The sequence below is a fragment of the Lissotriton vulgaris genome, chromosome 4_1 (assembly GCF_964263255.1).
Source record: "Lissotriton vulgaris chromosome 4_1, aLisVul1.2, whole genome shotgun sequence".
Classification (NCBI taxonomy): domain Eukaryota; kingdom Metazoa; phylum Chordata; class Amphibia; order Caudata; family Salamandridae; genus Lissotriton; species Lissotriton vulgaris.
In genome coordinates, this window is record NC_141691.1 from 1,590,723,106 (window position 1) to 1,590,750,280 (window position 27,175).

Here is a 27,175-nt window from a genome sequence, read left to right on the forward strand (position 1 = left end):
AAATTCTTATTGTTAGAAACATCAGAATCAATTAAACTTCTGAACGCTATTCAATCAGGATCCCCCTTAGACCCATGTCCAGCATTTGTATTGAAATCCATTCCGGAACTCATAGGGTCAGCTCTTACCCCCCTGCTCAATAACATATTTACCACTGGATATTTCCCAAGGACTGGAAGAAGGCATCTATCCTCCCCCTATTAGAAAAAAACAACTCTGGATCCTAAGGATCCAAGTAGTCAAGTCAAGTCAAAGTCCACTTTATTCGATTAATTAAAATCATAAAAGTATTCTATAGCAAATATCATACATTCATATATCTTAAAAAACAGTTAAAACAGTATTAACACCTTGACTGCTTTGGATATTTTCCTGCTGTGCTGCACACTAATGATAATGGGTGTGGTCGTGACGGAACCATTCCGTCATCAGCACAGCTCAACCGTGACTGATGACGGAATGGTTCCGTCACCAGCATCGAAGGGGTTAAACAGTAGGTGGATTTTAAAAACAAATTAAAAAGGCATTATTTACACAAAATTCATTACAGTTTGTGCTCAACACTACAGTAAACATGAATTCACGTATCTGTCCTTAACTGTGATTCCAACCTTAGCCTTGATCTCTTACATCTGACAGATGCAGCCAAAAAGCTAGCAGTGCAATACATAATTACAGGGGAATGCATCATCTGTAAATATAACAGCGCAGGCTTGTACTGCGTAAAACCCAGCTCCTTTAGAATTGTTTTTAAATATCGGGTACGAGGTTCGTGATAAAAAGAACAGAAGAACAGAAAATGGGCATTATCCTGAGTGGAGAAACCATCGCATTTGCATGGGGACGACTCCTCGAGCTTACACCAGTCTTTCTCGTCCCGCAAAACCATATAAATTTGGTTAAAACGAAATTTGGACAATAACCACCTATGAAAGGAATTAGTGACCACTGACAGATAAGGAGCCAACTCAAAAGATGGGGTTATCATTACATGAGCCCTCACAGAGGGTTTACATAACTCATCCGCTTCACGCTCTGCCATACGTAATCTGATGAAATTGGACTTCACCCACAACAAATCAGCTTTGCACAGGGATTCTGGACTATTAAAGATTTCAGGGCGTCCCAAAATTGCGGCCATGGATTCAATATATGACAGCCACTGAATATCCCTCCTGTGATCTAATATAAGACAGTTTTTGATTATCCTGTGATTAAGGCTGAGGTTCGGGTTAAGCCAGAGCTTGATCCACATCAAGAGTGGGGCTAGATTAATTATATCTAAAATATAACCCAAACCCAGCTCAAGATGTAAAGAGTAAGTGGCAGTTGACTGGGGTAGTCCCAACAGAGAACGAAGAAATTTGTTTTCCTCTGTCTGAATGCTTTTAGAATTAACGTAACCCCAGACTGCAGCCCCGTATTTAGCGATTGCGGCTGTCCTGGCTTTGTAAACGGCCAGGACAGCCTCGATTGGTTTCCCCCCCAATCTCTTAGTAAACCCCAGGATTGCAGAATATGAGCTTCTCACCGCGTTCGCTTTGGATGTTAACTGCGGTGTCCATGTTCCCCATGGTCAAAAATCACTCCCAAGTAGGTAAAAACTTTCACACATGTAATCACCTCTCCATCGCAAAAAAAGGTTTTTTCTTTAAGTTTACCACTTCCTACTGACATAGTGTGTGATTTGTTCTTGTTAACCACCAGGTCAAGACTGGACATAAAGTTGCCGAAGGAGTCGAGTAACTTTTGCAGGGCAACTGGGGTCCTGGCTATTAGCACCGCATCATCGGCATAGAGGAGCACCGGAATTGGTGCACCCCCCATGCTCGGGATATCCTTTGAGGCAGCCGTTAGGTCGTCCTCCAGAGAGGTCACGTATAGCGTGAACAGCATTGGCGCCAGTATACATCCCTGACGGACCCCTCTAGTTGATCTAAAACTCTCGGTACACTTTCCGTCAGTGGTCATTCTGATGCGGGCCCTCAGATCTTTATGGAGCTCCGCCAGAAAGTATACCAAGGAACTATCGAGGCCCAACTTCAGGAGCATTGCCCACAGCTTAGATCTATTAACAAGATCAAAGGCTGTGGACAAGTCCATGAAGCCAAGGAATATACTTCCCCCTTTTGCTCTGGTATATTTAGAAATTATGAGGTGGAGATTGAGGCATTGATCCTCTGTACTCCTCCCTGACCTAAATCCGTATTGTGCCTCGGACAAAATGTTGTTCCCCTTGGCCCACGCGGATATTCTCGCTAGGACAACCTTTCCTAGGATTTTTACCGAGGAGTCCAGCAACGATATTGGTCTGTAGCATTTAGGGTCTCCTCTCTGCCCTTTTTTAAATATAGGCACAATTGTAGCTAGAGACCATGTCTGAGGGAAACCCACTGCGGCGGAGGCATTAAAAACTTTCGTTAAAATATTGGCCCAAAACAGCGGATTAGCCCTAAACATATCCGCTGGCACTCCATCGGGGCCCGGGGCCTTGCGTCCTGCTGTATCCTCTATAGCTCTAAGCACCTCAATTGTATCAAATCTCACAGGCTCCAGGGCGATCTCAGTAGTAGGGATTGTGAAAGGTTCCAGCTCCCTATTGCTATCATAAATTTTTTCAAAATGGCGAAGCCAGTCCTCCTCTGATATATTTAGTTCCAGCACTGAGTTTTGGTCACCTGAAAATAAAGGGGTGTTGATAATTGACCAAAACTCAGCGCTGTTTTTTAGGGTGGCTTTATCCATTAATCCTTCCCAGGCTTTGCTCTTTAATTCATTTTTACGCAAATTAGTGGCCGTGGTAAAATCCTTTCTTAGTCGCGCCACTAACGCTTTGTCCCTTGGGCGAGTATTAAGGGCTTTCTTAAGGCGGTTGTGAGCTTTGCTACAATTTTTATCAAACCAGCCTTTCACCGATTTATGTTTGCTCCCCTGACCTTTAGCTGTGAGGCAAATGGACACAAACCGGCAAATCGCTTCAAAGGAAGATATAACCTCCTTGCTCCCAGTTGACGGGTTGGCACACACATTTAGCTCTTCAGAAACTGAGGAAGATAGGGTTAAGAAAAAATTGTCCGGTACAACCATCTCCCATTTAATTCTTCTCCCCTGATCCTTATCCTTTACAGGCAATATAGACCGATGGAAGACAGCTGATTTTAACAATAGGGAGCTATTCACTAGCTCCAACCCCACAGGATTATGGTCACTCATAGGCATAGCAGTTGCATTATATGAAATCACATAATTCAAAAAACCTCTTGAAACAAAAATAAAATCAATTATCGAGTCACTAGCCCTTCCCGTATAGGTGGCAACCCGTGTACTCTTATCGTAGAATTCTGGTTCATACAGCTCATTTTCCCGTAATACATTTTCGAGCACCAAACCCTTCTGTGTATGTTCTAGGTGAGGGGAGGACACGCTATCAGGCCCATCTTCATCCACTAGGGCACAATGTGAGCACAAATGAACATTAAAGTCGCCCATTAAAATAAATCGACACAAAGTGGATTGTTTGTCTCTGTATAGACTTAAAAAATCTGATAACCAGGTAAAATGCACAGTTTCTGGGTGACCGTTCGGTGCATTTTAACAATTAACAAGAAGCAATTTGCAGCCATCCTCTAATATTATCTCCAATACGAGGAAATTATGAGAGGCACAGTCAATCGGGGTGATTTTGCCCTTGATGTTCACCGATACCAGCGTCAAAAGACCTCCTTTGTTCCGGCCAGCGGGGGAAGGCAAAGCAGGTACAAAATAAGAAGTAAAACCGTCCAACCAGTAATCACACTCCATATCCCAAGTCTCTTGAATGGCAATGATATTGTGGCGCTTTACGAAATTTTCCGTTTGGGTCTCCCTTCTTAGACCGCAAACCAGCAATGTTCCAGGATAACAGTCTGACCGTGTCCCCTTTATCATTTGTGATCTCTGGTAAACTGTTACCATCCGCAGCAGAAGAAGGTACATGAACCGTTGGTGTTGAATCCACTATGACATCGTCCACTGTACCCTCTCCAACACTCCGTCAATCGCAAAGATCGAGACCTGAGAGGGCGTCGAATCTGTTGTGAGTTGTAATAGGGGGACCAAAGGTACAGAGGTTATCACGTCCCTGGAACAAACTTTGAGGATCCGATCTGGGCCCCACCGGGGTAAATTGACTTAGTCTTTGTCTGGGCAGGGAGGCTAAATTGACGTGATTGTAAAAATACCCTAACGGGCGCACTTGAATTCCATTGCTGTCCTCCATCAGAGATGCTGCCCGTAGGAGGACTGTGGCCACATGTTGTGGGTATTTAAAGTTCACGACCACACAATCCCCTCTACAGGTTTTCCTCGAGGGACCAATCCAATTCACTCTCCTAGTCGTGATAATGTCTCCAGCAAATTTAGTGGGGAAACCACATTTAGCACTCAGCCAAGCCACCACTTTGTTTTTGAGGGAATCATGAACTTCCTCTTGTGGCTCGGAAGAGCCTCGGGTATGCACCGGAACATTGGCTAACACGACGACATAGGGGGCGCAATCCGGGGGCAAATTAATAAAATTATTGCGCCTACTTTGTATGGCATTCGTATTATGTGAGAGTCCTGATCTCTGAAGGCTCCTAGCCTGGTCTACCGCCGAGTCTACTGGTAGGGAACAGGTGGCTGGGGGGACAGTAAGGTTGTTAGCCGTGCAGTTGACCTGAGGGATCAAAGGAGATGGATTGGAGGCGTTTGTAGCATTTTTCCCTACCACCTCAGAGCTCACTGAACTAGTAGAAGGGAGTGGGGGGTTAGCCTTAGATAGATTGGCCAACTGCTGGTCCAAAAGACCTCCTAGTCTTTTTATCTCTGCGTTCGCGGTGTCCAATTTGGCCGCAAGGCAGTCAATGGAATCCTTAAGTTTTAGGTCAAAAGTGGCCTCTATGGTTTTGATTAGCAAACCAAACTGCTCCGGGCTCAGGATGATGCTGGTTTCCTTTTTACTCTCTGCGTTCGATTTGGCTTTAGGGGAGATGTGACTATCAGGCAAGTGAGTGTCCCCTCTTCTCCTGTGGGTAATCTTACCCCCCCTCTTACTTTGCTGCTTTCTACAGGTTCTAACTCGGCACCACCGAGGGGAAACGCGCATCAACGTGTGTACCTGCCGAAGATACGAGTGTAAAGTATTTGGTGAATGTGTACATGGACGGCGCGCGCTTCCTAACCAGGAGTTTCTTGTTTCCTGGACACACCGCACAATGAGTTTCCGAGAGGTATGCTGGCGGAATGGCATGAACGAGCAGCTGTTGTGCTCACTCGGTGGGGCTCCGAAGGGATGACTTGACGCCATCAACCGTTGGGACTGTTTCCATATAACGTTACAGCGCCAGACAACTGCCAGAGCCTTGGATTGTAAACAACGTCATGTTACCCCGCCCGCTGTCTTTACGATTTTCAGGTAGCTTTATTTGACATCCCTAGAAAATATTTAATTGAGTTAGATAAAATAATTGTTCATCTGCTTTCAGCATCGGAAGAGGGTCACTGAGGGGGGTGACAAAATGGCAAAAATATGTGTTTTGAACACATATTTTTGCCATTTGTCAAGCCGGGGATGACAAGACATTTTCTGCACTGGGCACCACCTTACCTTGCTACGTCACTGCCTTGAAACGTTACGTACCTGGTGGCATGGTAGACTGGAGCAATCTAGTTTGGAGCTTGCTTTATTATCTTTATTGCACAGCTCTAACACATGGTAGATTGGTTGGACGAAGGGAGACTTTGGACAAACGGTTGCTGCTTGGCACATGTGGTGAGATGCCTTTTCCCGAACTCTTGATGTTGGGGGCGGGGGCAACCTCCTTGTTTTCATAAGTGGTGAGTCATGTATGTCATGTTTGGGAGAGGGTGGTTCAGTAGGTGTTACATCGTGCACTGTATGCACCAGACTTGCCCATGTGGTCCCCATGCCTCTTCACACAAATAGGGCAAACAATAGCGGTAGATGGTGGCCGGCAGGAGTCTGCAACACTCTACGGGATTTGTATCTGAATTATAAATGTATTACCCTGTCAGACTGATTGAAACATTTAACTTAGGCCATAGACAATTCTTACAATTTGCTAAAATAACCACCACGTCTTGTTGTATATGGCCTACATTCCCAGAGGCCCCAGAAGGTTCACAAACATTAGTGACCTTACTCACCTTGGCTGGGGGCTATACATTAATCTCCTTTATATACAGGGTACCATGGGAGGCTATCCCTTTTTGTGATTCAGGGCAGATGACAGGAAGCACTGAGGGAACTGATCTCGAACAAGCAATGGGAAAGCATGCAGACTGTCTTTGCTAACTGGAGGTTCAAATTGATACGCTATAATGTTATTCACCAGGTATATAGTACTCCCGCCACACTGCACGCTATCTACCCGGGGCAGGCGCCTACCTGCCCTCAGTAGTTTAGGTGACGGAGCAGACTTTATGCGTATGCTATAGCATTGCCCCGAGTGGGTCGCATAGTGGCAGTCCATAGGTGATAGGTTAAATGAAGCCACAGAGTGGGGAGTCCCTGGAGATGCTAGACAATTCCTGTTGAGGCAGGTATCGACACGCAAGAAGAAGGGACTTAGTTGGAGGTTCCTAGTGCTGGGGTGGCAGAGTGGCTATTCGTTGGATGTTCCATAACCCTCAGATATGTGTAAGTGGGTTTGAGACATGATTGGATAGGCAGTGGCTGAGAAAGCTGTATGGGTGAATGCTGAATAGACAACAAACTCGCTGATGACTTGCAGGCTTGGGCGGGGATGCTCGCAGACCAGCTAGACCCCCCCCCCCCACACACACATGCAGCTCCCCTTAGACACTCAGGGAAATGGCAATTGATCTAAATATGCTAAATTATTCAAGCTGTGAGCTGTTGGGTGCAGGGTCTCCTCATCACATTAATGGTGATGATAGAGAAGGGGCCCTATAATGTTGCGTTATATAATGCACAGGGCCGGCTCTAGGGTGGTGCGACCGGTACCACAGCACCGGGTGCTGATTTAGAACGGGGGCGCCTGTTTGGTGTTTGCTTGTTTACATTGTGCATAAATGCACCTGCTGCTGCGCTCTAGCAATGTCCAGACAGCAATTAAAATGTCAAAAAAACTCCGGTGATTAATGTTCTTCCAGGCGAGATCGGAGTTTTGTCTAATAGACGTTTTGACTCGAAGTTTTAATTCATGGTAAGGTAGTGCAGAGCAGAGGGTTAATATGCTTGCTGCGAAGAACATGTACCATGCATATAACAGTGAATGTAATGTAAACAGGTCAGTGGGTTACTGCTTTTGTCAGAGACTTCATTTTGTTAGTTGTAGTTTACAGTGAACTATTAACTGTCATCATCAAAGAACTGCGTGCAGACTTCAAGGTATAGATTAGTGTGTATGAATTTTTCCCCCAGACTGTCATTATTCCAATGTTGGGAAAAGGGTTCACTTGGGTACAAATCAGTTCTTGTTATTAAAGAGAGCATCAATCCATTGTGTTACATTTTAAATTCAGAGTTTGTGCTTCTCCAGACCAAGTACTCTTTAACTATACTGCCTATCAATATGGATTACATGTGAATTCACCCCTTGTTGTCGTTTGTCTTATATAACATGTCCTATACACAGTTTTACACACCTATAATTGCTAGTCTCTGTGTAATGTGTGCGTTATGTACAGTGCTGTTATGTACAGGGGTGTTCATCATTCGACTTCCTATGTTGCTGGAGTGCATTTGTCTTTTTTGCAACTGATTTTATGACTTTTTTGGGTGTATCCTCGAATGTTTCCTGTTAATGTGGCTGACCTGCTTGCTGAAGTGTACTTTATACTTGCTTTTGAGTGACACCAAGTATTGCTGGTTTAATTGGATTCCGTTTGCTGACTTGTGATGCACGGCTTGATGGGTGCATGCGTTTGTTTTCCTGTGACTAGTTTGTTCTGATATAATTGTCTTATTTGCAACAGTTTTCAGTACACAGTTTGCTCAATCAGTTATGATTTTGTGTGACTACCTGGATTCCTGGAGTGCCTCTGACTTTGTTCTGTTTCTTTACTTTTTGTGACTGTTGGTCCTGCGGGGAAACATTTTCAATTTATGTTGTCTTCTTTACTGGGAGCATTGCTTTTATTTTCCTTTAGTGTAATAGGCTGGCTGGTGAAGTGCACTTCCCATAGTGTGCAGTCACTTCAATTTGCCTTTAGGTGACTACCTGGCTTGATGGTGGTTTTCTATTTGATTTCATGTAACTCCTTGTCTTGATGAGTGCATTGGTTTTAGTTTGTTTGAGGTAACTGCTTCACATGCTGGTTTCATCACACAGCTGACACCCACCCTGAGAAAGCCAGAGCTGCCCTGTTAGTGGTATCACCACCAGTGCGCTTAGGTTCCTTACAGCTCCTTCACTTGAAGTGGGTTACCACCTACCCGTTACTTTTTGTATCATGCTCGTACCAAGTCAGATCCAGACCCAGACCAGTCCCCACAGTTGCTCCGGATTAAGGGACATTGTCATGTCATCTCAGGCGCGATGTAAAGACTCCCAGTGAGCTGAGGACTCTTTTGGCTCAAGAACCAACTAGCTGGAGACCCTTGTGGTTGTTTAAAGATTTAAGATCAGCCTGTAACTCAGTCTTGAGCTGGATGGGTGACCTCGATTACAAAGTGGCTGTGCCAGATGTCCCATTATGATCCCTTTTGCCTGTCTCCCCTTCAGACGCAGAGGGCATAAAACTGGGGCGTGCACAACCCTGCCAAAAAACTGAGGGGTGACCCTAAGAGCACAGCTGCCATCAGATCAGGGGTGGGATGCTTTGGTGTGCTGGTCTGGTTTTCTGGGTGCATTGGCTCAAGTTTTTCCGATGTAATTGATTGGGTGTCTTGGTAAGTTGCTTTTATGTGAATGTCTGACTTATGACTGCGCATTCCTTTCAGTGTGCACTTGCTTCAGTTTACTTTTTGAGTCACTGTCTAGTTTGCTTGATGTATTGCTTTCATTTTTCTTTAATTAAACTGTTTGACTTGCTTGGTGCTTTTATGTTGGTGCCTGCATGCTGAAGTGTACTCTTCTTCAGTTTAAATGTATGTGACTGGCCTGTTGACTAGCACCCTGCTTTCAAAGTGAAGGTTCACAGGTTCACACTTGCTTTAGTTTACTTTTGTATGGGTGACTGCATGCACTGTTTTGCTGGATGCATTGCTTTAAGTTACTACTTGATGCAATGCTTTCAGTTTGCTTTCAAGTAATTGCCTCTCATTTTCCAAATGCTTCGTGAAGGCTGTTTCCCAACTGCTGTGCAACTTCTTTTACTCTTAGAGCTGAGATTTTCATGAAAGTCTTATAGTCTGAATTCAGCACCTGAGCGTAATAGGACGGAATGTATGAACCTCTGTGGTTATACTGAATAAGCAGCTACCTATGTTATGCCATCTATTAATGTAATAACTGCACTTTCACAATTGCTTTATTAACCACATCGCTGCTGTGGTTATTTTTCCCCTGTGCTGGAAATTGCCATTTTGCTGGTGTCATGACGAGCTCAGCTCGTCATCAGCACAGCTCAACTGTGCCTCATGACGAGCTGAGCTCGTCATGAGCATGGATGAGGTTAACCTTCCTGCTTTCTCAAATTTGCTTGAAAATGCACGATTTTTCTTCTTTTTTTTCAAAATTTTCATGGGGGGGTAACCCCCCAAACCCCCTTTTGGGGTTCGGGCTCACTCGCTGCGCTCACTCGCTACGGTGCTCTATGCAAATCACTTTGCCCCCCACCACTTTGAAATGTCACCCACCGCCCCTGGAGATCATATTAGTATGCTAATGGTTTTAATCAGCCAGGTGCTTCATTCTTTACACTTTACACAATATCATTCCATTCCTCACCTTGGAATAAAAAAAAGGTTTTCACAAATGCCAATTACTAGTTTTTAGATAGAGCAACACAGCTTATGCATCGGTTCATAGGTGCTGGAAGTAGGGATGCTGGGGGTGCTGTTGCCACAAATGCCCATTCTGGAGCTCAGAAGGCGAATGAGAAATGAGAAATAGAGATGCCTTTAAATATTGTTATCTTGTCATATTTGTTATGCTTTCATAGCCAGAGGCCTAACGTTGGGCTATGTCTTCTGACAAAATGCTGCTTATCTGAGAAACTGGCGTTTACTTTTATTCTGCTAACATTAAAGTGAGAAGATTTTGTAAAAGTGACCTAGGGGCTGAGGAAAGGCTGTAGGATGTCAGTTTATTTGCTTACTTACAATAAAATCTATGGAAATGAACTATTCAGGTTTGAAAATATATCAGCAATTAGCAAAGCACAAAGAAAGCACATTGTTTTGTAATTCTGAAGTGTGAGGGAAAAAAGATTTTAATAGGATCAAAAAAAGATCAAGGCCCTTCACCTGGTGATGCCTAAATGATAACTAGTCGCTAAAACCTCCTATCCACAAATAATCATTTGTGCGCTTTATAGTTATACCAGCAAAATGCAAGTCTATGCAAATTAAGAGGTAATTTCAATATAGCATGTGCTGTCTGTAAATGACGCTGCGCTACCACACCAGTGCTCCAGAAATGCACCACAGGCTACAAACCACACCCACGCCACTCTCCTGCTGAACGAGCATGCACATATGCCACACTTGTTTGTTGCGTGACACGTGGATTTATCACAACCCCTATGAGTTAAGTCATATACCATTAATTGCAGCGCACCCCACTCTAAATATTGTTCCAGCCCCCCCTGCATCAGTTACATTTTCTGTTGTCCATTTGTCACATTTCTTTTTTATTTTCTATTTAAAAGAAAATCATGATATCCACTTACAGTTTCTCAAGCCTTTTCAGCGATATGAGGTTTTCGATACATGAAATGGCATTGTTCTGGAGGTACAGGTGTGTTAAATTGGAGGCAAACCCCAAGTTTCGGATCTGTTGTATGCGGTTGTCATATAAATACAGGACAGTCAGGTTTCTGCACAAGGACAGATCTTCCTGAAAGAAAAAGAAAAACTAACATGTGTAATTGGGTCTGACAATGAGAAACAAGCATTCGGTAATTGAATTTTTTTTTAATATGCCTGGCTTACGGAAAGTATATGGGTTATGACTGTCAAGCTTACGCATGTTTGCAGTACTATGGGCCCAATCAACAAACGTTTTGTGAATCTGCATCAGTCGCAAACTGGCAGCAAAAGCAAAGCTAGATAGTCATGATTTACAAAAACATGGAAACCATGCGATCTTTTAAACTGCACAATGAATCGAATTCATAGATTCAGAATTAAAATTGTGATTCCCAAAACGAGATTGCCAAACAGTAAATCACAATAGGTAAAATTCCAATAATCACAACATGGGCGATCTGCACAGGCAATTTATCACCGGGTGGAAGCAGACGATAACCAGGTGCTGTTTTTTATGCCTTGCCTTATTTCTGCGTACGAGCCCCTTCATTATATACAATTGCTTCATATATATTTTAACATTACTTAGGGTAGAAGTGCCTATCAAAGATTGTCATCTATCATCGTTTTCATATTAGATACATCATTGCCTTTATTTTTCTTACCATAATGCTTATATCTGCATTTACGCTTTTTCATATATTCTGAATTAAAACAGGGCTATAGATTATTAATGCTGTTTTTAAATAAAAGTGGATTTCTTGTGTGTTTAAACATCCTGTAGGAAACGTCGTTTCAGTAACTCACTAAAATAAAAAGTATTTCCGAGATTATCTGGTTGTCCATTATGTGTTATCTCCATATATGTTGTTCATGAGGCGTGGCACATGGCCTGCCTGCTTCTCCTGCTCGACCTGGTAAACTGGTACAAACCAGTGCTTGCCTGAGGACCTAGGATAATCAACTGGGCTGTGATTACTATGGGATTTGTAAAAATGTGTGAATGCAAAGCATAAAAGAAGACCCGGATTGCAATAAACCCTTTCAAAAGGCAGCCCACTATCAATGGTGTGAGAGCATTTTTTTGTGGTACATCAAAAGAGGAGGAAGGAGAGATATATATATGCAGCGTATCACGCTGTTTGCATCAAATGAAAATGAAATACAGGGTAAATAAGGACTAGCTAGGAATGTATTTTGGGAAGATATACCCAGAGCAGCCAGGCAATAGCTACCTATGTTCATATCATGTACGTCCTGCCCCTACTGTCATCGGGGAGTTACTAAAGCATTGCTGCAGGGGCAGGTAGAACATATAAGAGTGCATTATCCCATATTCAAAGCATTTCTGGAGGCTCTCTAAAAAAGGATCCATATCCATATTTACTTCCCAAACTCCCAACAGGAGTTGCAAGCCACAATGCCGCATTTTTACCACAAGTCATTGAGTGTGTGAATGGTTCATACATACTGATAGTCCACCATCAGCTACAGAATACTCGTACCGCAACAGAAAAAGCCAACATTCACTCAACAAACAAGTGGTGTGCAATTGAAACTCCCTGCTCACAGACTGTGTTGCATGACATCCTGCCAGTGCCCGTGGGTCTTTTGAATTCCACCGGCGAGGCCCACATCTACATTTGGCAGGAGATCTTGGAATGGGTGTCTCTTAGATACGTTTTAAACTGTGCTCCCAAAAACATAATGTACCTCAACATCCCGCACATGCCTAATGGCATGTCAAGTCTTGTAGGTTAGAGCGTGTACACCATTAGACCATAGATCATGTTGCCACACCTGCATCCCCAAACTCTTGATGAAAGGATGCACAGTGTTGCTCACGACCCTCTGGGTTTGACAGACCTATTACTGAGGCAGTTGCAGTGAGTGCCCAAGCATGGTTAAAACTGAAGGGACTGTTCAGGATGGCACTCTACAGAGCTGCAAAAAAGCTTGCCCGAGGGAAAGGGCCATGGCTCTGATATGGGAGCCCGATCAGCCTTGGAAACGCTGGCAGTGATACAAACTGCGGTAAGACAATTGAGAAAACTGAGGTAAACACCTTTGATGTACAGAAGACTCAAAATCTCTTAAATCACTGACAAAGGACATCAAATTCTCTGGATTTTTTTTTATTTATTTAGAAGCCTGCTCTATTGGTTTGCAGAAAAAATATGCAAATAGCTCAGAGACTTTCCAAGATGGCGCTCATGAGTTCACCTCAGAAACTATGGTTGTCGCTGCTAACACTACAAAAGTAAAAATGCCTTCTTTATTCCTAACTTCAAACCAGTGATGCCTGAGCTAGACATTCTACGCAATATTGCTAAACCAGATGTTCATACTATAAACACACTCACTGGAAAACGGACATCTTCACAAAAGGTACTAACACTGCTGACTACTTCAACTCACAGCATTAATGAGGCTGGTAATGATAAATTCAGCTTTTTACTCTCTTGACACACCTGAAACAATCTCTTATCGCCAAACCTACACACTTGAACTTCTACTTGAACATGACTCAGCGACATTAAATTCTGTCCCAACCGATGATGCCCCCCAGAGCTTCAAATGTATGCCAAACTTAAGTTTTTACCACCAAAGCTGAAACCTTTTGAAGGGTTTCTCTGGGGATTAAGCTACATTATCTGTCGAATAAGGCTGCTATCATCAAAACAGATGATCTGAAGGATAAAGACAAAGCCTTGGCAAAATGGGTTGATGAAAAAGCAGAGCCATTTTTTGCTCTTACTACTATCGTGGAGGGAGAAAGTAGCACCCTGAAAATAGTAGATTCGGCAGATATCCTGGACTTTAAAGTATGGAGCTGTTCTAGTCTCTGAAACGAGATAATGAAAGGAATGGTACTGAATGCCAATGGGACATCGTGGCAAATTAACTAATTCTCTTGCCATTTCTCATATCTGCAAAAGGATCTCAACAATTGCCTCTTGTTGCTGTCAATCCACCACAGGACAATATGGATATATTCTATCTCAGAATACCCCTCAACAGTCCTCCGAACCGAATATACAAAATCTTCTATTGATCTGGCACAACAAAATCACAAAGACCATTTGGCAATTTGAGCAGCAAATCTAAAATGAGAGGGCATGTTCAGAAAGAGGTTAAAGGCTATTAACCCTTTATCTAATGCATTACAAAGGTCCAACAACAAACCTCTACTGTTGAAAATTCAGTCACTATTTTCTACAAATATGAGACATTATATTACAACCGATTAGGAGTGCTCTGAGGAAGATTGACACCACTAAAAATTGTACTTTAAAAACAACTTGCACATTTTAGGTATATAATAAGGCACAGCAGGCAAGGATGTTCGCAGTTTTGCGGTATAACTCTTTCAGAAGGCCATTGATATTCTCTCAGATTGGGATTTGGAGTCTCCATTTCAGAACCAAACCAAATCGGTGGGGGGACGGGCCAAGATGGCAGCATGGCATTGAAGTTCCAGAGAAAGGAGCCCATTTCTGCCACTATTCGGCTAACATCCACCCTCAACATACCACTGCCAGCCTCTACTCCAGTGAGGTGGCTCCCCTCTAATTGAAGTTGCCTTTCTGGCCCTGTAAATGCTCTGTACTGCAACCCGCCTACAGCCGACCGCTGTAGTCTGACGCAGCCCTCGGAGGCCCCGCGGTGAGAGGGACATTGGGCGAGCCTAGGGACGGGGCACCTGTGTGTGTATGCTCGATCCAGTTTTGATGATCGGATGCGGCTTCTACGGCAAGATGCTGACCTGGCATGTGGCCTCATGAAAGCCAAGGAGATTCTGGTGGTGATGCTGGGGTCGCGGCTCTGAACCCTGCCTCCTACCCTACACTGACGGGACCATGAGGTTGGGCGGGCCTGTTCTGTGTACACCGCTGCTTGGGGCGCAGGCAGCCAGAGGATGTCCCTGCATGGCAGCAGCTCCCCTCTTGAAAATTGGTGAGTGGGGCATGAAGTTGGGTGCGTCATCCTCTCCTACTTTGCCATTGTTTCCCATCCTTGCCAGGACGAGCTGCCAGATTGCCTGCCCTTCGGCCATGTGGCCTGCACACCTTTCGACTGTTTCAGAGAGCTGACACTGCTCGGTGCTGTAACTGTTGGAGTACACATTTGGTGCCGCGTTTGGGCCTGTTTCCTAAACGATCCGCACTGACTCTTGCTGGGACCACGTTGCAGCCTACTTTACCGTTCAGTTTACCATTGCGCTGAACTGAGCGAGTGTACTCTCCCCACTGCTGAGGGTCTGCTCCCGCTTGGGCCATGCCCCCGATGTTCATGGTAGGGCACAGAGACACAAGCAAAAGAAGCTCTCCTTTGACCCCACGAGGATATCACGGTGACAACATTCCCCCTCTGACACGAAAGAGGCCTTACACAACAATGCAGCCAAACCGTCACTAGATGGTGCCTCCATCAGGGCTGAGCTCCACACCGGATTCAAATCTATAGGCACCCGGTTTGATACTCTCTATAGCCGGCTGGACCACATGAGCAAGCGCAATGACTGACGCACCACGGGGCTTGATGGGGCGGAACACAGGATTTCCGAGATCAAACATGACGTGGCTTAAGTTCGGAAGCGCCTTGACATGGTAAACCATATGCATAAATTTGCAATGGCTAAGAGCAAAGATTTGGAGGCACGCTTGCACCATAATAACTTGCTGATTATGGGAATTTGCTGAATCCGCCAACATTGGCCACCTAGACATATTTGTCGAGAACTTACTCACTGACCTCATCAGCATACCTTTTTAGTTAACCAAGCACAATGGCCACTTGGCCCATGTCCTATTCCAGGTGCGCCACCGCACCTGATCATTGCTCGCCTTCGCAATTTCAGGGACACAGCATTGCCCCTTGCTCACGGACTTAGCCCTCTCCAATATCAGCTCTCAACACTGTCCCTGTTCCCAGACTTTACCCTAGCATTCCAGCAAGCACAAAGCAAGTTCTCAGATATCAAGAATACCCTTGAAGAAGCAAGGCCTTAAATACATCATGCTTTACCTGGAGGGCATCCGGGTGGAGGTGAATGGACGACAACTCATCTTCAACACCCCTGCGGATGTGGCTCAGTTCTGCAAGAAGCACAAAAGGCAGGGACGACACCCCTCACCAGACACCACCGCATCGCTCACCCTACGAATCCTCCGTGACATCCCAGCATGACCCGCTGGTGTGATTGACTCACATCTAGACTATGTGTCCTTTTCTCACACTGATGCTATGCTCTACCCGAGTCCTTGCCTATGAACTCTCTTCACCAACAGTTTACGTTAGGCGTTGAATGGCCGCCCTGAACAGTAAGACTCTGAAACATACTCAATGCCCAGTGGGGCACTGAACTCTAAGCGTTGCCACACCTCCAAGTTGTAAACCGTAATGTTTGACCTTTTGTTCTACTTGGGTTTGTTCTGGGATTCCCCAGATGTTGCTTTTTATGGTATGGGTGGGGAGGAAGGGTTATTTTTGCTTTGTTGAATTTTTTGTGTGTTTGCTGCACTTTAGTTCCACCACATGGCAATTCCATGACACTGCATGCCACTCCCCACGCCATATCACCTTTTAGTACATGACCACTCAGGCCGGAGGATGTTGGGGACTTGATCTCCTGTGCCGTACATGCAACATTCGAGGCCTCAACAACCCCAGAAAGGTAAGGCAGGTTTTCTTCTATTTAAATAGGCATGGTATAAAACTGGTGTTTCCTAAACAGATGCATCTTTCCCCTCGAGACGACGGCCCCTACGCTGCGGCATGGAGCTCCAATAGTTTCTTAGCCCAGTACATTTCATTTTCCCCGGGGGTCAGTAATTTTAATTCACAAGAGTACTCCCCTGATGCAGACAGCAGATATGCGCCTGTTTTTGGCACTCTGGTCGATAGAGCAGTATTGCGTGCCAATATTTATGCACCCAACATTGATTCTCCCGAATGTTATCACGCTCTCTCTTCGCTCTGATGGGATGTTGCAGGCTGATTTTATCCTGATGGGGGGGAACTTTAACATTACATACCAACCTACCCCTGAATCCACTGGCTCTGCAGCTGTCACTAAACCCCACTTTTTACATGCACTCGATGATCTTCTCAACACCATCCAGCTTGCAGATGGTTGTCGTACTTGCCATCCCCACACCAAAGACTACACATTGTATGCAGCTCCGCATAACGACTGGACCTGCATCGATCACTTGTCTGAGTCTCGGGGGGGCTCTCCTTTGGCTAACAGATGTCACCCATATTTCCTGTACTCTTTCAGATCATGCCCCAGTTAAGTCAACGCTGCATATTCTATATGAAGGCCTCCCGGCTTACAGGATATTTGACAAATGTTGGCCACTCAGCCTTGGACGTGGGATGTCTGCCCACCCAGTTCTACAGAGAGGTCTTCTTAGTTGCATGAAAAGACTGCCTACAGTAGATCTTTTCAGGCAGATGGATTGTGGCTTAACTATATATTTATGGCACCCAAGGTCGGCTCCTCTCATTTGATGCTTATTAATCCCTTTACTAGTAAATGTTTCCCATACTGATATCTGGTTAGAGCCCTCTGCGGCCATATCCTGAAGGCTGACCACAGCTTCTTCTGCCAAATCCTTGACTGAGCTTGAACTCCACTTTAGGTGTTTCAGATTTCCAGTGTCAGTTTCTCCCTGTAGGGCTGTTACAGCATTGTGTTTATGTAGGGATATGCCTACCGTAATAATCTGTGGATGACCACTCTCCTCGCTGTGGGATATTCTAAAGTTCTGCACTTGCTTGAAAAGTGGGAGTGTCACCAGCATGTAGTCTAGTTGGAGACCAACTTGACTGGTGCTCTGGTCCAAGCGGGGATATATCACCTGGCTTTCAGCTGTTCAGAACAAGTAGGCCAACTAATTAGCAAACCTCGACTAGTTCCTCTCCCATCTTGTCCTTTCGATTTTGAGGAGGCATATTTTGTACTGGGAGACGCCTAACTACTTCCGCATGCTCCTCACTTGGGTGATAAAATAAATTGAGAGTGAAGTCTCCCGAGATTAGCCAGTACAATGGATGGTATGTGTTTTTTTAAATAAAGCATGTGTGCTGCAAACCTTTCTGTTGTTGCAGCTTTCCTCTTGGGATTTACATACATATTTATGAGGACAAGGACTTTGTGTGGGTGTTTAGCCCACCTGTCCATTCGCTAGGCCAAGAGGCATGAATCATCCATGTGGAGTTCTGTAACCTCAACTGATAGGTTGGTGTTAATATAGATTGCCAGGCTGCCTTTTGACCATCCAAAAGTGCTGCTTTTCTCTGCCAGTTGTCTGAATTCTTCATATCCAATTAGTGGAAACTACTTTAGGCCCAGGTCTCCAAGAGCATTATTATGTCAAAAGCTCCTAAATACCGTACAACAGCGGGATCCTTGATCTTTGTCTGCAAACAACCTATATTCCAGGCGCAGAAGGGTAGGCCATGCCATACAGAGGTGACCAGCAGTAAGAACACTACTGATAAGGCTGGTATTACCCAGACGTTCCTAACCTATTAGCAGCGCCTGCAAACGACCTATGCAGACTAAATTGATCTCTCACAATCACAGTTATGTTATGTTAAAAATGCTTATACCGCGCACGTTCACCGAAACGGTTTCTTGGCGCTCATAACAGATACAACGGGCAAGGGCCAAGGATTACTCAAATGCAGCTTTGAAGAGGAACGTCTTCAATGTCTTACGGAAACATTCATAGGAAGGGCAGTGACGAAAGGAGGAAGGAAGGGAGTTCCAAAATGAGGGGGCTAAAAAAGAAAAACGGAGGCCACCATGTTTCTTGTGATGGAACTGTGGGATACACAGGAGATTATCAGCGGAAGAGCGTACGTTTCGTGTTGGTAAGTACCGCTTTAAATTGGAAGAGATGAAAGCAGGTGCAAGATTGTAAAAATGGTGCATCCGAGTTTAAAGGTGCAGGGTTTGGCCACAGGAAGCCAGTGAAGGCTCCGTAATAGTGGCGAAACGTGCTGATGCTTGGGCTGATGGAAAACCAAGCGGGCAGCCTGGTTTTGTATCAGTTGAAGCTTCTGGAGCTGGTAAGCGGAGATCCCCACATATAAGATGTTAGCGAAGTCAACCCTGGAGATGACAAGAGCCAAGATAACTAAGATGAGTGCATCTCTGGTGAGAAATCTACAGATCTTGCGTATCCTGCGCAGGTGGAAAAAGCAGGATGATGTAACCGCCGAGATCTGAGACTTCATGGATAGATCACCAGAGATAACTGCTCCGAGGCTTTTCACAGAGTTGACTGGGCGGGGGGGGAACGCCGAGTGAGTGGGGCCAAAAGCTATCATTCCAAGGATTTGCCGGACCACCCACCAGCACAAGTTCCGTCTTAGTAGGATTTAACTTGAGCTGGCTGTGAGTCATCCAGTCAGAGTGGTATAAGATGGTGTTTTTGAGGTTGGTGAGGGAGGAGGGGGAGGTATCAATAGGAAAAATCAGCTGCAAGTCATCTGCATAATTAAAAATTGTTGCAGAGGACTTGCGGAGAGAAACCATAAGGGGTTGCATATATAAATTAAAAAGAAGGGGGGATATCGCAGACATAAGTTGCTTTATTATAAGTATTTACACTGTGTGTACACTACACTAAAAGCGCTGGCTAGGCTGGATCACATCAATGTGCGGCAGGCGAGGCCGATTTTGTACACTTGTCTTGGAAGTGTACTGTTATTTAAGCATTCTGGGGGCTGTTTTTGCTTTGATTTCCACCTTGATTGATCAAACAGCTCACCCTGATTCTTTGATGGCATTGTTGGGCAATGTTAGGCTTCTGAGTCCAGGACGCTGCTGCTGGCCAAACGACAAATAACTCTATACTGGGGTGGCCGCAGGGTCCCTACCACTGATGCCTGGCTGAGAGATATGGCTTTTTGTTATGCCACCAACTAACTTTATGCCTCCTTACAAACTCTGACTTCTAGACCTAGGGACATCTGGCAACCACTGTGTGACTACCTCTTAACATTGGAACCTGATGTTGACAAAGACGCCAACAGTTGAACCTGCTTGCCCATTATATGACTCATTCTCCTGACCGTAGTCTGTTTTACTATATATAAGTATGTGTAACCCTCTATGCCTCGCTGTGCTCAGCCTCAATCATCCTAGCCCCCTTGATAGTTATGTCTGCTCATACATTTAAGCTTGAACTGCCTACTCTGTGATGATATGGACGCAAATCGATCCCTATGATCTATGTAGAACTGTTTACCTTTTTTGGGGAAATGATAAATATTTTTTTTAAACAAATCAGTTTAGGGCTTCACATACACAACCAAAATGAAGCTCAGCTGAAGGAAATAAATCTAATACAACTGACTTGTTATCAGGTTCATAGAATGGCTGACGGCGAGACCGTTAAGACAGATGAAAAAAAGACAATGCAAAAGATTGCGCAAGGCCACAGAACACTGTCAAAATACAACCACACAAATGGGCATGGATTGTGGTAAATTTAAATTACCTATACTTAATTTATGCGGTGAAGTTCAATAAGAATAACTCAGTCAAAATGAAAAGGCAGAGTCCGTGGCATCTGAGTTTCAAAAGGGGTTTTATTCCTTAAAAAGGAATTGGTTCGAACCAGGTATCATTCATGTTCCATCACCACGAAGGTTCAGGAAGGGAATTACAATGCTTTATTAACAGTACATCATATATATAGTCAATGCATTACAGTGGTGATGGGTTCAAAAGGCGTAACAGCTGAGAGAAACGAGATAAGAACATAAGTACGTAACAGAAGGCGTGCACGAGGGCGTACACGGAGGTGTGTGCTAGAAACGTCACATAGAGGTGTCACATGTGGGTGGATCCCTAGAAGAATCCTGCAGAGTCAGCAGAAACATGTGGCAGAGATGCGCGCGCAGCAGCATGACGTGTGATTGACGTGTAACTGGAGGGTGAAGGGGACTTGACATTTAGCCCTACATGAGGAGACAGAAGTCTGGGGTGTCAGAACAACCTAATCCCAAATCATATCTAATATCTTGTGTTTGAGGAACTGTATTATCTAGAAGGAAAGGTCTCTCGGGCAGAGGCTATTCTATACTGACTGCTAGTGCGTGCATATGTGACTACGTGTCTACGTGTAAAGCAAGGGGGCCATGGGCCTACCATGGTAACGGAAGCTATGAATTACTTGCATGGAGACAGAAAGGCCGGGCCCTTTGCTCTGCAGCTGGGAAGGATGTTTACCTATACTACTAGACAGGAATGTATTTTCGAGGAGCGGAGCAGATAACTTGAAGGTTGAATACAGTTTTGGCAGGCGAGCAGGCCGAGCCAGGCACCGCTAGCCGCGCAGGGAGTAAGTAAAAGGTCATGGATACAGATGCAGGTCCAGGCTGCAGCTTCCAGAGGCGGAAGGCAGGAAAAGGCTTGAATGGCAGGAATCAGGGCCTAACTCGCCAGAGCTAGAAAATCGTGAAAGTGCACCATGTAAAGACGTTGGCAAGGCACACTTAGGAACTGAATATCTGACCCATTCATGGTGGATCTGAAAGAGGACATGTTAACGTTGGACGCAAATGTATTTGCGTCTTCATAGCTGGTTGTGGAGGGAACTTACATGTACTAGAAGCACGTACATGGAGCCATTGGGGTCTACGATAGGGGACACAATTGACCATAAAAATTCATATTACCTCATTCCCTCCTTGTCCCCTACGGACCCTTCATGATATATCAATCCTCATTAATCTATCAATCTGTTCATGTAACATCATTTGCTCTTCTTTCTTCTTACGGCGTTTTGAATGAGGACTTGAATGAGGAATACATGATGTGGCGCACAAGCCGCAAATTGCTGGCCCACATTGCAGACATAGGCAACAACTGAATACTATAAGAAGGGCTATACCTAGGAAGGATAGGACTTTCCATCCCCAGGCTGACAACGTGGTCCAGAACCAACCGGACCAAGTCCAGGTGCCTGGATTCTGATGTATCAGACTTGCAATCTTGTGAAGACGGGTAATGGCTCTATATACTGATGGCGCGTTTTCTGGAATGAAAACACAGCAGCTCGATCCGATGACTCTACAGGCTCCGCCCCTATCGGCTAGGATGACGTCAAGGACGAGACGATTTTGAAGAACAACAATCCGCATAGCAGACTGCTCCTCTGTTAAGTTACCTAGGGCGGAAGTAGTTTCATTCACTACTGCTTCGAGGGTTCTAGTTAATTTGCGTATCAGCTTACTATTAAAGACAGCACCTAAGTAGGGAAAGAAACCTTTATTGAAGTCTGTGTATTGCTCCCATGCCGTTTCAGTGTAGTCGACAATCGGGAGATCTCTCTGCGGTCTATTGTGTACTAGATGGGTATTCCTATGATAATCAGGAGGGGCTAGGAAAACAGGTGGCAGAAGGAATGCAATGTAACAGGTGCCATCCCAGTCTAGAGGTAAGCGTATATATGCGGTATGACCACAAATGAAGTAGGAATGACGGGAAGCTTTGAATGTTGACTTGCCCTTATCACTAAATTCGATCACAGTAGTACATTTACTATGACCCAGGTGTACTGAACCATTCTTTCTGACACATAATTCACCTTTGACTGGTAATACGGACATAGCGGGCAAGACCGGTTCTGTTTCGGATTCAACACTCAGAATCATGAGGTTAAGTGTAAAGTTACCTAATCCATATACTTCATTTTCTAGATCAGTACCTGTCCTTTTGGGAAGACCCTCCTTGTCAGGGAAACATACTTTATGCAAAACAGTGTTCAGGTTTCCCCATACCCAGTTGCCCTGGTAAACTACAGAATCTGAATCTAAGGAATTAATCAAACTAAACCATGCACCACAGGATCCATTGTGTGTGAACGGGTACGGGAAAAGGGGCAGAACTCCCTTGTATTTCTGATAGGGAGGGAGTCGGCCACATATCCAACAATTTGTAGCGTTGCTGGTCTGATGGGAATGGTGTAACATACTAATGAATGTATTGTTGCGCAGCGCAAGTCTGTAAGATAATTCATGCGGGGGCAGTTCACTGAAAGAATGCTCGGCAGTAACATTGAAGGGAGACTGTGCACGCTTGAAAATAGGGTAATACACATGTAACAGCACACTTGCAGCAATAATCATAAGGCTCAGAAAAAACATAATCAATAGTGTCACAATGCAGTGGCTGCGAAGAGATTTACAATATTCACGTTGCTTGAGCTGTTTCTGTCTATCTCTCTCTCTGTTGGGGTCTAGGGGATACATGTCAGAAAACACGTCTAACCGATTCACCAATTAAATTGTCTGACTTGCTAGACCTCAATTTCAGTTTATATATCTCGGAAGAAGTTTTCTCTACCAGGGGGAGCTTTGAGTCAGTCTGTGGAGGAGGGCCGGGCTGGGAGTCCGAAACTGGCGGCAGTCCATGAAACTTTTTGATATGACTCGAGTGGAGCCAGCCCTTGCGGCCCTCCACTTTTATAGCTGTCCTTGTGGTCAAAAGTACTAGTCTTGGTGCTTGCCAGCGGGGCTCCAACAGACTTCTCCTGTCGAAGTTCCTTATATAGACGAGGTCTCCCGGAACCACTTCATGGGGCTTCACCTCGGTGTTGTCGGGAAAGGCTGCAGCGACCTGTGAACGACATGATTGTAGTGCAGACATCAAGGAGGCAAGGTAATCTGTCAACATATTACAATCAAAATCGGTGATTTTGCGAGGCAGAGGCGTCCCCCACATATTCGGTGGCCTACCAAAGACCACCTCGTACGGGGATAGCCCTGTTCTGGAATGTGCGACCATCCTCATATAAAAAAGGGCAACTGGCAAAGCTACTATCCAGTCGACACCTTTCTCTCTACAGATTTTAGCAAGACGAATTTTCAGAGTCTGATTATGTCTCTCTACGAGACCTGCTGCTTCGGGATGTCGGACACAGTGGAGCTTCCACTGATAACCTAGCAGGAGTGATACCTGCTTCATAAGCTCGGACGAGAATGGCTGACCGTTATCGGAGTATACGATGCGGGGCAAACCATATCTGGGGAAGAATTCACGAACCAGCTGCTTGGCAGTGGTCGGAGCAGTGTAATCTGGGACTGGATATGCTTCTGTCCAACGGGAGAGTGCACATACAACTACGAGGACATATTTGAATCCTCGACAACGTTCCATCTGGATATAATCCATCTGGAGGACTTCAAAAGGGTGATCGGGAGGATGAAATCCACCTTGCTCTACGGGAATGCTTTTACCTGGATTGAACTGACAACAAATCAGGCAAGTACGCACTTTCTGTTTGGCTGCTGCTCGTAAATGTTTATTGAACCAGAGGTGTTGAATACTGTCTAACATGGCTTTTTCTCCTAAATGTGCTGGACTGTGTACTGTATTAATGATAACTTGAACCATAGAGTCGGGGAGAAACCATGTAGATTTTCCCTTCGTCATCCATCCCTGTTCTGTCTGGACCCCTCCTAGTTCAGTCCATTTCTTTATTTCGTCTGGTGTAGCATGTGTCTGTATGTCAATTACATCTAGGGCGGGATCCTTAACTGTCATGCAATGTGTCGGTGTCGCGACTATTGTCTTTGTCAGGTCAGTGGTGTGAGTCTGATTTTGAGCTGTATGCTTTGCGGTTCGGTCTGCCAGGTCATTACCCTGGGAAATGGTATCTGTAACCTTTGTATGTGCCTTGCACTTCATGATAGATATAGCTGTAGGCAGATGTATTGCGTCTAACAGAGCTTGAATGAGAGGACCGTGCTGAATTTTGGCACCGTGAGAAGTCAAAAAACCTCTCTCTCGCCAGAGGACACCGAAGTCATGTACGACTCCGAATGCATAACGGGAATCTGTGTATATGTTAACTCTCTTGTTCTTGGCTTGAATACAGACTTGTGTCAGAGCGATGAGCTCTGCTGCTTGGGCTGACAGGGTGTCAATACAATTCGTTTCAATGACTTCAGTTTCTGTTGTGACTGCGTAGGCGGCCACTAATTCTCCTGTACTTGTTCTCATACATGAACCATCCACATAAAGTGTCAGGTCTGGATCTGGTAATGCGGTGTCTGTCAAGTCTTGTCTGGGTTTCGTCGTGATGGTAATGACTTCAATGCAATCATGTGCCAATGGGTCTGTTTCAGTTAATGGCAAAAGTGTAGCAGGGTTCAATGTATTACAACGTCTAATTTCTATGTGTGGCTGAAACAATGTCAATTCATAACCTGTCAATCTTGCTATAGTCAAGTGTTGAGTCTGTGTTCGGTTTAAAAGAACTTCCACGGAGTGTGGAACTTGTACTGTCAATTGATGTCCTAACACTATTGAATCACTTTGTCTGATTGCTAGAGCTGTTGCTGCAACTGATTTTAAGCACGCAGGCAGAGCCTGGGCTACTGGATCCAATGTACTAGAAAAGTAAGCACACGGTTTGTGTGAACCTGCTTGATCCTGTGTGAGTACCGACAATGCAGTACCTTCACGTTCTGTGACAAAAAGTGTAAAAGGCTTGCTGTAACATGGTGTCGCTAAAACTGGTGCTTGACATAAGGCTTTCTTTAAGTCGTCAAAAGCTTGTGTATGTTCCTGAGTCCAAGGGAGGACAGTCGAAGACGCTGCCTCCTGTGTTGTCAACTGTATGAGTGGCTTTGCTAGAAATGCATACTGAGGGATCCATTGTCTGCAGTAAGAAGTGAGGCCTATAAAAGCTCGCACCTCCTTTTGTGTCTTGGGTGGTAACATGTTTGCAATTAACTGGATGCGGTCAGGTGTTAGCTGTCTCCCCCATTTGGACAGCAAGTGCCCAAGGTACACCACTTGCTGAACACAGAATTGCAGCTTCGAAGGGGACACCTTGTGCCCCTTGTCAGCCAGGAAATGCAAAACCGTCAGTGACGCTAGTTCACATTCAGGTTCACTTCGGGCGGTGATCAGTAGATCATCGACATACTGGAGTAGGGCAGTGTTGTCAGGCATGTGAATACTGTCGAGTTGTCTTTTCAATGCTTGGCTATAGATGCTGGGGCTTTCTGTGAATCCTTGAGGTGCGCGTGCAAATTTGAAGCTTCGTCCATTTAAACAGAATCCGAAAAGGTATTGGCTTTCTGGATCAATTGGGACACTAAAGAAGGCGTTCTTCAGATCAATTACAGTAAAGAACGTCGCCTCGGAATCAATAGCTGTCAATAGAGATGAGATATCTGGGACCACAGGATACTGCGGTACAATGCATTTATTTAATTCGCGCAAATCGATAACTAATCGATAAACTGGTGGTGCATTTGGATCAGTGCATTTAAGAATTGGAATGATAGGAGAATTACATAAATTCGAGTTGGTTTCTACAACCACTCCTTGTGCAATGAGCTCGTCAATGATTTTCAGTAAAGCCACTACAGCATCTGGGGGTAACTTGTATTGTCGAATTCGTGGTAAAACAACTCCTGGTTTAAGTGTGACTCGATATGGTGTAATGTGCATACAACCTACATCAGTGGGGCCTTGTGCCCATAAGTGTGCAGGAACATTCTGTAATCTGGGATCAATATCTCTCAACACATAGTGACCTTTAAAGTCACGTAAAAACAATCTTACTCCTTCCGGAGAACAGCAAATAACAGCTCCTAGAGCTTTCAGTGTCTTGATACCTAACAAGTTTTCTGGACATGACTTTGTGAGTAATAAATCTGTAGTACGTGTCAATGGACCAACTGCAAGGGGAAGTGGTTGCGATACTTCATTAATAATAGGCTTGCCTGAAAAACCAAGGGAAACATTCTGTGAGCCTGAGAGGGGTGCCCCTGGAACCTCGTCGTGACTTATAGTTGTTCTGCTTGCCCCTGTATCAATTAAAAACTTTCTGTCTTTCCCTAATACTTGACTGTATACATAAGGACCTTCTTGATCTACAGGAACCTCAATGAGAGGCAAGCCAACTTCCCTCTCTAGGCTGTTTCATGTGTATCGCTGATAATCGGGATAATCAGTTTGGGCATACTGGTACATCTGCTGAGTTGCATGTTGTGTTGCGGCAATCGGTTGTGGCTGTGGTACCGCTACTGTCTGTTGTGAGGCTTGCATAGGCTGGATATTCTGTGGTACTTGTTGTTGGACCTGGTCCTGTCTAGGAGGACGCGGTCTCTCTTTAGTTTTTCCAGTAAGTATATTATGTTTCAAAACTGCACAATCGTTTATATAGTGACCTGGCTGTTTACAATAGTTGCATGTCCCTTTAACAGGAGCTGCTG

At 44.8% G+C, this 27,175-nt stretch overlaps 1 protein-coding gene across 2 annotated transcripts in view; it reads right to left on the reverse strand.

Annotated features, from left to right (window-relative positions):
* The window catches only part of PPP1R42 (protein phosphatase 1 regulatory subunit 42), a 655,757-nt gene that overhangs the window by 357,357 nt on the left and 271,225 nt on the right, over positions 1–27,175 (reverse strand). For both annotated transcript variants that reach the window (XM_086965837.1, XM_086965838.1), the window contains one exon: positions 10,840–11,006. In XM_086965837.1, the coding sequence (XP_086821963.1) occupies positions 10,840–11,006 (167 nt within the window). The remainder of the gene's footprint in view (positions 1–10,839; positions 11,007–27,175) is intronic.